General features: G+C 36.8%; 1 protein-coding gene across 1 annotated transcript in view; it reads right to left on the bottom strand.

Annotated features, from left to right (window-relative positions):
- The window catches only part of CATSPERE (catsper channel auxiliary subunit epsilon), a 461,049-nt gene extending 458,697 nt beyond the window's left edge, over positions 1 to 2,352 (bottom strand). The window contains exon 1 of the mRNA XM_007949156.1: positions 2,341 to 2,352. Within this exon, the coding sequence (XP_007947347.1) occupies positions 2,341 to 2,352 (12 nt within the window). The remainder of the gene's footprint in view (positions 1 to 2,340) is intronic.
- Between the last annotated feature and the right edge of the window lie 9,464 nt (positions 2,353 to 11,816).

The raw sequence follows: 11,816 nt of genomic DNA, 5'->3' as shown, positions 1-11,816 counted from the left end.
AGGATTCCAGAACACTTAATTGTGCTCATGAGGAACCTGTACATAAACTAGAAGCTGCTGTTCAAACAGAACAAGGGGACACTCCACAATTTAAAATCAAGAAGGGAGTGTGTCAGGGTTGTATTCTTTTATCATACTTATTCAATTTCTATGCTGAACAAATAATCCAAGAAGCTGGACTATATATATGAAGAAGAACATGGCAACAGAATTGGAGGAAGGCTCATTAACAACCTGCAATATGCTGACGACACAACTTTGCTTGCTGAGAGTGAGGATGACTTAAAACACCTACTGATGAAGATTGAAGAATACAGTCTGAAGTATGGATTACACCTCAATATTAAAAAAAAAAAAAACATAAATCCTCACAATTGGATCAATAAGCAGCATCACGATATATGGAAAATAGATTGAAGTTGTCAAAGCCTTCATATTACTTGGTTCTACAATCAATGCCAATGGAAGAAACAGTAAAGATATCAGATGATGTACAGCACTGGACAAATCGGCTGCAAAAGACCTCTTTCAAGTGCTGAAGAACAAAGATGTTTCCTTGAGAAGTAATGTATGCCTGACAGCCATGGTATTTTCAATCACCTCATATGCATTTGAGAGCTGGACAATGAATAAGGAAGACAAAAGAAGAGTCGATGCTTTTGAGTTGTGGTGCTGGCAAAGAATGCTAAAGTACCATGGACTGCTAAGAGAACTAACAAATCTGTCCTGGAAGAAGTGCAGCCAGAATGCTCCTTGGAAGTGAGACTGGCCTGACTTCGTCTGACCTACTTTGGTCACGTTGTAAGAAGAGACCATTCCCGGGAAAAGAATATCATGCTTGGTAAAGTGGAAAATCAATGAAAGAGGGGAAAGCCCTCAACAACATGGATTGACACAGTGGCTACAACAATGGGATCATGGAGTTGGCACAGGACTGGGCAGTGTTTTATTCTGTTGTACATAGGGTTGCTATGAGTCAGAAATGACTCAACGGCACCTAACAATAACAACAACATTAGTGGAGAGTTGTTCTTAGTCAATCTCTTCTGAGATATAAAGGAGATTAAAAAGCAAGTAAGCAAGTAGAGATGGGAAAAGACAGATGGCACACCACATGAAGATTACTAAGGAATCAAGGAACAAGGACCTTCCCCCACAGCCAACAGAGACAGAAAGCCTTCCCCTAGAGCCAGTGCCTTGAATTCAGCCTCCTAAAATGTGAGAAAATAAATTTCTGTTTCTTAAAGTCATTCACTTATGGTACTTTTGTTACAGTAGCACTAGATATCTAAGGCAGATACTGTGAGATTCTAGATAGAGTGGGAGAACAATGTGGAACAAAACTCAAAATCATTTAACAAAAAAAAAAGACCAGGTTTACTGGTCTGATAGAGCCTGATGAGACCCCCATGATTATGGCCCCTAGCTACCCTTCAGTTATGGACTTGATCTCAACTCCCATAACTTCCAGTCATATAATAGACAGGCATATAGGGTGAACATTTACCTCAGGTAGATACACTCCTTAGAATGATCAATCACAGGAGAACAGAAGGGCAGTATTTTAGAGATAGCTCGGGGGAAGGAATATATAGGAAAGAAGGACACAGGGAAGAGGTGTCCTTACAGGGAGAAAGTGGGAAGAGAGCTGTTACACTGTGGGGAATTGCAGTGAATGTCATGAGACAAAATGTGTATGAACTGCTGTATGGAAAATGAATTTGCTCTGTAAACCTTCACCCAAATCACAATAAAATTTTTAAAGAAAGAAAGATACTGTGCCATAAAACTGAGTATAATTAATTCTACTCTCTGATCTACAGTCCAAAAACTTGTAAACATAGTTTTAGAAAATACTAAATACTTACAGTACTTCTTAAATTAAAAATGCGGAAGTTTGGGCTGTTAGTGTGATACCTGTGGAGGAAAAGGCCAAATATCAATATTAAAGCTTCTCCTTCAAATAAGAGAAATTCTACAGATTGTCAAGGAATGACTAGGCTGCCAATAGCTTCCCATTTGGGACCAGTCCCCTTCATAGAAAGCATATTCAGGTCTAAAATAGATTATTTCAATGACCTCTACCCACTACTCTAGGAGTATTATGGTTCACTTAGTATCTGAAGACACTATAATGAGAAGCACTCTTTATACCTTTTCTTTACGTTGTTGGATGAAAACTGTTGAAGAGTATTGACTCTAGCTCACATACAATGAGTTAAAATTAATAAAGATTGAAATTTCAAACAACAGTATTTCTCATTTGGAACACTGAAGAGCAACTGTTTGTGTGAGTCCTTTGTTCATTATCACATCTTTCCATCATCTAAGAAATCTTACCTTTCTGTCCATATGATCCACCTAAAATAGTGCTGTTTACTGGATATATAATGTGAACCACTTATATAATGTGAAATTTTATAATAAACCAAATTCACCACCATCAAATTGATTACAACTCATAGCGATACTTTAGGACAAAGTAGGTCTGCCCCATAAGGTTTCTAGGGCTGTAGATCCTTACAGTAGCTAGCCAACTGCCTCATCTTTCTCCCACAGAGCAACTGGTGGGCTTGAACCACTGACCTTTTGGTTAGCAGCTGAATGCTTTAACTGCTATGCAATCAGGGCCCTTAAAATTTTATAATAATAATTTAATTTGTGAATGAAATCCAAGTGATAAAACTACCTTTCCTGACAAGCTCTTTTTTCCCACCTGCTAGTGCACATATATCTTCTCTGGGAAGAGATATGGAGGGAACAGTAGCTAAAAGAGTCATAATTAATTAATAATTAAGACCCAGGCAGCTAAAATAACTATTTCTACTCTTTGTTTTTTAATTATGTCAAATACTTCATGTATTATTGTTGAAAATGGATCTGGGAAGCCCATGGTTATGTATGGAGTGTGCAGATGGATCATGTGCTGATACCATTTTTTTGTTTTTCATGAAAAGGGCACCACCTTTATTGTACTCTTCTCTCTACTGTATTATCATTATTCTAGTTCTTCAATATCAAAGAGAAGTCTTAACATTTACTCCTTAGGGAGTTCTGGTGGCACAGTGCCTAAGGCATTTGACTGCTAACCAGAAGGCTGATGGTTCAAACCCACCAGCCACTCCTCAGAAGGAAGACTGGGCAATCTACTTCCATAGAGATGATGCCTCAGAAACCCAATGAGGGGTTTCTATGAGTCAAATTGACTTGATGGCTGTGAGTATAGTGTGAGTATTCATCTCCCAGTATATAAGTCCCTTCCTAACTTCACTTTTTTTTCTCTCTCTAAGGAAGCTTCATGGCAAAGTGGCTAAGTGCTTGGCTGACCACCATAAGGTGGGCTGTTGAAACCCCCACTAGCTTCTCTCAGGAGAAAGGTATGGCAGTCTGCTTCCATAAAGAGTACAGAAACCCTATGAGGCAGTTCTACTCTGTCATATAGGGTCACTATGTGTCTGGTAGCATAGTGGCTAAGGCACTTGACTGCTAACCAGAAAGCTGGCGGTTCAAACCCACCAGCCACTCCTCGGAAGGAAGGTTAGGCTATCTACTTCCATAGTGATACTGACTTGGAAACCCAAGGAGGGGCTGCTATGAGTCGGGTTCAACTCGACGGCATATAACAACAACAACATGTGTCAGAACAGACTTGATGGCACACAACAATCCAGCCTACAGAATGTGGTTCTAAGGGTAAACCATTATCTCTCAAATCCTTTATCTATTCATCCTATTAGTGTATATATCTGGTAAACCCTCAATCTGGGGTAAATTTAGTAAGTTTCATAATTAGATTGCTAAAAACTATTCATTAATATCCCATGGCCTTGTCTTTCACAAAGAAAGTAAGAGTCCACCTGACTAAATTTCCTCAAATTTTCAGTCTAATTTCACCTTTAAGTAGAAATTTTCATCATTTTCACCCATAGTTACAATCTGTCTTCAAACTAAATAAAATTTATCCTGTCCAAGAATAATCTTTGTTCTGACAGCTATTCTTTTTCCAGTGTATTTAACTTTTTTCTTGTTAAACAACAACCAAAAAAAAAAAAACCTCACTGTAGTTCTTTAATTTCTACCTATCAAATGCTCAAATGTCTTAATTCTTAAGAAAAAAGAGCACCTTGACCGCTTGACCAAAAGTGAGTCTAGCTATTTCACTATATTTAAGGACAAGAATACATTTTAAATCTCTCTCTCATCACGGTATTATTTTAAAGACAAATCTACACTTAAAATATCTTTCTTATCTCCAAGTCACTCTTTAACTCATTCAATTTGTGCCACTACCATATTTAAATATTTTGAAAGGTCACCAATAATTTCTTAGCAAGAAAATCAATTTAAAAATTTAATCCTCTAAATCCTCTCTCAGTGACCATCAATAATTCCTTTTAGAAACACTATCCACCCTTAACTAACTTCAAGGCTCACTTTGTGGACTTCCTTTCTGTCCCCATTCTCATATATTGATAGATATTGTCAATCCCAATTCTGGGTCTTTAACGTAGGCTATTGTACTCTCACATATCTGAGCCAAATCCAAATGGAAAAAAAAAAAAAAAGTAAAATCTAATCAAGCTAATAAATTTTGGAAAAAAGTGGAATGTAACATCAAAAAACATAATAATAATAATAATAATAATTAACAGACAAGAAAAAATAGCTTAAGATAAGATCAAGCAAGTATTAGTTATCAGATACATGCAAATGAATACATATATGGGTTTGCCAGATGTATTTTATACTAGGACGAAATAGTAAGAGATTTAAGAGAAAATGTTTGACTCAAGGAACCATATTTGATAGAACAGACCTCTCAGATTTGGTAAAGCAAACAATAAACCAAATTATATGCCATATACAATAGCCATCTCTAAAACAAAAGCAAGGAGTACCTGGGTAGTACAAATGGTTAACACACTTTGCTACTGACCAAAAGGTCAGAGGTTCAAGTCTACCCAAGAAATGCCTTGGAAGAAAGGCCTGACACTCCACTTCTGAAAAAAATCAGCCACCCGGTTACCATGAGTCAAAATCAACTCAGTAGCAACTGGTACTGATAAAACAAAAGCATAAACACCATATTCATAATAAAATTCTCCAAGCTAAGAAATTTTCTAAGGAACTGATCCTGGATAGGTTATCTAAAAGAAGCACATGCAACACCATTCCTGTAAGACAACCACATATTGCAGGAAACATAGTATTCCTCTACAAAGTTCAAGCTCTACTAAATGATAATTACATTAATGTAAGTCAAAAAAGGACTTTGAAACAAACAAGCCAAAAACAAAAATTAGGGATAACTTTGACCCAGTAGACTTAGTGGACTATTAAAGAACACATATTCTTTCAAGCACACATGGCACATTTATAGAAATGGATTATATATTAATTAGGCTCTAAAATAAGTCTCAACAAATTTTATAGAATAGGTATCACGTGGACCATGCTTTCTAATTATACTATGATAAATGAAGAAGTTATTAACAAAAATAAAAAATAAAAATCCTTGCATATTTGGAAATTAAATTAAATAATTATAATTATTAATGCTAAATAATTCAAGGGCTATAGAACAAATAATATTACAAGTTAAAAGTACCTAGAAGTGAATCATAATGAAGAGCACACAAAAATGACATAGCAGGAGCATCATCATCTGACCTCCTCAAATATCTCAAGGCAGGAGGAAAATCAAGATGAACATCAACAGCCCAAGGCTGATTCCTATGACACAGAGGTCAGACATGCCACCATTTCTGAAACCAACCATCCCTCACATGACACTCTACTTCTCTGATGGGTTCAAAACTCCATTGCAATAGTAGCAGGTTATAATTCAGGATCAGAAACAACTCAGGGTACAGTTCTTCAATCAGGATAGCTTCTTCTCAACTGTGCCACAGGCATGCTTCTCTCTGGCCTCAGTCCTTTAGCTCTGAGGACTCTTGGCCTCTGCCCTGCTTGCGCAAGTGTTACAAAGCTCTTTTTGCTCTGCCAATAGGTGTCCAGCAAGCCACCCTACTCTGCCAGCAAGCCTTCTTCCCAAAGGCAGATTTCTTGCTCCGTTAGCTGGGAAGCTGTCTCGTGCTGCTCTCTTGGTTATGCTGACTCTGCTGCCACCATTTCTGTGCTACCACTTCTTGCCATCTCTCACTAACTCAGCAAAGTATTGCAACTCTTGTCTCCTGGCTTGAGGAGGTTCAGCACAGGGACCTTGGGGTCCAAAGGATGTCCTCCCCTTCTGCCTATTCTTTCTCAATAGTCATGAGATTCCCTGTGTACATATATGGAATGGCTAATTTAAAGGCTAGCGGATGGCAAAACTGACCAATCCCCATGTTATAGTTCCATATACCTTATTCCCAGGGTCTCATCCCCACAAGGATGCCATGTACCTTATTTATATTATTAATAAGCTATATGATTCCTTTGGTGGGCTCAAGCACCTTACATTGCACACCTCCACCCAGTCATCTGGTGGGAGTCACAAAGATCATGGCTAGCAGGGCCATACTAAGCAACACACTGCACTACAAGTATATATCAGGTTTTTCATAATTTTGTTGTTGTTCAGAATATACACAGCAAAATATAAACCAATTCAAGAGATTCTACATGTACCATTTAATGACACTTTATATTTTTTGAGTTGTGTAATCATTTTCACCTTCTTTCCAGTTGTTATCAATTTGATTCCATACTAAAACCCACCGCCCTTGAGTCGGATTCAACTCATAGTAAGTCCTCCTTGGGTTTCCAACACAGTATCACTATGGAAGTAGATTGTCCCATGCACCTCTCTCTGTCTTCCTCTTCCTCAATGCCACTGTGTTGATCACTCACATTTGGTACATTGCCTTTCTCTTCACCCAAATCAGTACGTGTCTCTACTTATCTAGCAGTGTTCTCTACCCTACCCTCCCACCCCTGGTAATCAACTAAGAGAATTTCCTTCAATATATAAATCTTTCCTTGACTTTTTACAATAATGGACTAATACAATATTTGTCCTTCTGTGAGTGACTTATTTCATTCAGCATAATGTCCGCCAAGTTCATTCATGTTATGCCATGTTTTGAAGATTCTACATTATTCTTTAGGGTTGCACAGTATTCCATTGTGTGTATGTACCATAGTTTGGTTATCCATTCTTCTGCTGATGAGCACCTAGGTTGTTTCCATCTTTTTGCTATTATAAATAGTGCTGCAGTGAATATGGGTGTGCACATATCTGTTCTTGTCCTGGCTTTCACTTCTTTAGGATATATGCCTAGTAATGGAATGGCTGGATCAAATGGTATTTATTTCTAATTTGAACTTTTTGAGGAATTGTCATACTGCTTTCCACAGTGGTTATACTATTTTACAGTCCCAACACCAGTGTATGAGAGTCCCAATCTCTCCACATCCTTGCCAGCATGTCTTGTTGAACTTTGCTACTAGTGATGGGGCAAGATGGTATCTCATTGTTGTTTTGATTTGCATCTCTCTAATGGCCACTCCTCAGAAGGAAGGTTGGGCAATCTACTTCCGTAGTGATATTGCCTCGGAAACCCAAGGAGGGGTCGCTATAAGTCAGGGCCGACTAGACGGCACATAACAACAACAATGGCTAATGATCATGAACATTTCTTTATGTTTTTGTTGACCACCTGAATATCCTCTTTGATGAAGTGTCTATTCATATCTTCAGCCCATTTTTTAATTAGATTATTTGTCTTTTTGTTGTTGACGTGTTGGAGTTCCCATAAATTTTAGAGGTAAGTCCCTTGTTAGGTATGTCATTGTCAAATACTTTTTCCCAATCTGTAGGTTCTCTTTCGACTCTTTTGGAGAAGTCTTTGGAAGCACATAAAAATTTAATTTTCAGAAGGTCCCATTCATCTAGCTTATCTTCTGCTGTTTGTGCATTTTGGGTTATGCTTGAGAGTCTATTTATGCCATATATTAGGGCCCCTACATTTGCCCTTAGTTTTTCCTTGAGGTCTTTATAGTTTCAGGTTTCACATTTAAGTCTTTAATCCATGTGAAGTTATTTTTTGGGTATAGTGTGAGGTACAGATCTTGTTTCATTTTTCTGCAAATGCATATCCAGTTTTGCCAGCACCATTTGTTAAACAGACAATCTATTCCACATTTAATGGATTTAATGGATTTCAGCCCTTTGTCAAAGATCAGCTGACCATAGGATCTATTTCTGGATTCTCAATTCTATTCCATTGGTCTTTGTGTCTGTTGTTGTACCAAAACAGGCAGTTTTGAGTACTGTGGCTGCATAGTAGGTTTTGAGATCTGGGAGTGAGACCTCTTATTTTGTTCTTCTTCAATAGTGCTTTATTTATCTGAGGTCTTTTTCCTTTCCATATAAAGCTAGTGATTGGTTTTCCCATATCCTTAAAGAATGTTGAAGGGATCTGGATTGGGATTGCATTGAATGTATAGATTTCTTTGGGTACGATTGACATTTTCACAATGTTCAATATTCCTATCCATGAGAATGCCATGTTCTTTCATGTAGATCTCTTATGGTTTCTTGAAGTAGCCTTTTGTAGTTTTCTTTGTACAGGTCTTTTGTGTGCCAGGTAAGATTTATTCCCAAATTTTTTTTTTTTTTATTTTTTTGGTAGCTATTGTAAATGGTATTGATTTCCTTATTTCTTTGTCAGCAACCTCTTTGTTAGTGTAGAGGAATCCAACTCAATTTTGTATGTTGATCTTGTATCCTCCCACTATGCTAAATCTCTCAATTAGTTCTAGTAGTACTTTTTATTGAGTATCTTGGGTTTTCTAGGTGTAGGATCATATCATCAGCATTTAGGGACAGTTTTACTTCTTGCAGACCAATTTGGATGCTTTGATTTCACTTTCTTGCCTTATTGCCCTGGCTAGGACTTCCAATATATGTTGAATGGAAGTGGTGATAAAGGGCATCCTTGTCTGGTTCCTGTTTGCAAGGGGAATGGTTTCAGTCTCTCTCCATTGAGAATAATGCTGGCTGTTGGTTTTGCATAGATGCCTTTTATTATGTTGAGGAATTTTCCTTCTATTTCTATTTTTCTGAGAGTTTTTATCAGGAAAGGATGTTGGATTTTATCAAATGTCTTTGCTTCATCGATTGATATGATCATGTGGTTATTTCCCTTTGTTTTATTTCTGTGATGGATGACGTTGATAGTTTTTCTAATATTCAACCACCTTTGCATTCCTGATATGAACCCCACTTGGTCATAATGTATTATTGTTTTCATATGTTGTTGAAATCTATTGGCTAAGATTTTGTTGAAGATTTTTGCATCTATGTTCATGAAGGATATTGGTCTGTAGTTTTCCTTTTTAGTGATGTCTTTGCCTGGGTTTGGTATCAAGGTTATGCTTGCTTCACAAAATGAATTTGGGAGGATTCCATCCTTTTCTGTGTTCTAGAATAGTCTGAGTAGGATTGGTGTCAGTTCTTCTCTGAATGTTTGGTAGAATGCTCCAGTGAAACCATCTGGGCCAGGACTTTTTCTGTTGGCAATCTTTTTATGACCTGTTCAATTTCTTCTCTTGTCATAGGTCTGTTCAACGTTTCCACCTCACTCTGTGATAGTTTAGGTAAGTAGTGTGTTTCTAGAAATCTGTCCTTTTCTTCTAGATTTTCAAATTTGTTGGAATACAGTTCTTTATAGTATCCTGATATTATCTTTTATATTTCAGTTGGTTCTGTTGTGATGTTGCCCAGTTAGTTTCTTATTCATGCTATCTGTATTCTCACCCTCTTTTCCTTTGTTAAATTTGCCAGTGGTTTGTCAATTTTATTAATCTTTTCAAAAAACCAACTTCTAGTATTGTTGATTTTTTTCTGTTGTCTCTATTTTCTGTTTCAATCTTTATTATTTCCTTTCTTCTGGTGACTAGGCTTTTCTTGCTGTTCTTTTTCTAATTGTTGGAAATGTTGGTTTAAGGTGTTGATTTTGGCTGTTTCTTCTTTTTTGATGTGTGCATTTATTGCTATAAATTGGCCTCTGATCACTGCTTTGCTGTGTCCCAAAGATTTTGGTATGTTTGTGTCTTCATTCTTGTTTGATTCAAGGAATTGTTTAATTTCATACTTTTTTCTTCTATTACCCAGTTGTTCTTAAGGAGGGTGTTGTTCAGTTTCTATGTGTTTTCTCTTTTTCCATTGTTCTTCCTGTTGTTGATTTCTAATTTTTTAGCATTGTGATCTGAGAAGATGCTTTGCAGTATTTCAATGCTTTTAAATTTATTAAGGCTTACTTTATGGCCTAACATATGGTCTATTATGGAGAATGTTCCATGTGCCCTGGAAAAGAATGTATATTGTGCTGTTGTTGAGTGAAGTGCTCTGTAGATGTCTATAAGGTCACATTGATGAATTGTATTGTTTAGTTCTTCTGTTTCTTTGTCTCTCTCCAGTTGTTCTATCTTCCACTGAAAGTGGTGTATTAAAGTCTCCTACTATAACTGTGGAGTCATCTATTTGTCTTTTCAATTCTGATTTATGTATTTTTGGGTTCTTTTCATTGGGTCCATAGATATTTATAATGGTTATATCTTCTTGTTCAATTGATCCTCTAATCATTATAAAATATCCTTCTTTGTCTCTTATGGTGGTTTTTGTCTTAAAGTCAATTTGATCAGAAATTAATATTGCCAGTCCTGCTCTTTTTTGGTTGTCATTTGCTTGATCTATCTTTTTTCGACCTTTGATTTTCCGTCTGTTTTTGTCTTTGTCTCTAAGGTGTGTTTCTTTTAGACAGGATATTGGTGGGTTTTGTTTTCTTATGCAGCCTGCAACTCTCTATCTCTTGAGTGCTGCATTTTATCCATTGACATTCAGTGTAATTATCAACAAGTATGAATTTGTTGCTATCATTTTTTATGTGTTTTTTCACGGTGTTCCTGGTTTCTTTGTTCCATATAATTTTCTGTGCTGAGCTCATTTTGTTTATGAATCGTGTTATCATTTCCTCCATTGCTGTTGTTTTAGTATTTGCTGAATATTTGTCTGTGTCCTCTTTTTTATTGTGATGTGAAGGTTTCTCATTTTTCTTTGAGGTTACCCTCCGATTTATAATATTCTTCCCAAGTTTAGAACAGTCCATTCTATCTTGCAACTCTCTTGACTTCCTCACCATTTAGAAATTCTGTAACTACATTATTTTTTCCCTCTTTCTGGTTTATAGTTGTCCTCATTTGCCAATTGATGTCTCTGGTTCCCTGTTTACAAACTTGTAAGACTATTTTACTTTGGATACTTCCATAACTGGGTTGTCTTCTGAGTTATGTCATCATGTATATTAATCGTCAGTTGTTGTTTGCTATTATTGGTTCTCTGTTCAAAGGACTTCCTTTAATAACTCTTGTTAAGGGTGGTCTGGTTTTTAAAAATCCCCTTAATTTCTGCTGATCTGGAAATCTCCTAATGTCACCATCATATTCGAGGGACAACTTTGCTGGGTATATAATCCTTGGTTGGAAAATTTTCTCTCTCAGGGTTTTATATATACCATCCCATTGCCTTCTCACCTATATGGTTTCTGCTGAGAAATCAGAGCTTAATCTTATTAGTTGCCCTTTGTAGATAACTTTTCATTTTCCCATGCTGCTTTCAGGATTCTTTCTTTGTCTTTGGTTTTGGTGAGTTCCATTATGGTATGTCTTGGTGATTTTCTTTTGGGGTCTATCCTGTTTGGGGTTCACTGGACTCGAGCACTTGATTGTACTCATGAGGAATCTGTACCTTGACCAGGAGGCTGTCGTTCGAACAGAACAAGGGGACACTACATGGTTTAAAATCAAGAAGG

Source organism: Orycteropus afer, unplaced genomic scaffold (assembly GCF_000298275.1).
Source record: "Orycteropus afer afer isolate SDZICR_OR568_19922 unplaced genomic scaffold, OryAfe1.0 scaffold00239, whole genome shotgun sequence".
Lineage (NCBI taxonomy): Eukaryota > Metazoa > Chordata > Mammalia > Tubulidentata > Orycteropodidae > Orycteropus > Orycteropus afer.
This window is presented reverse-complemented; position numbering and strand designations above follow the sequence as displayed.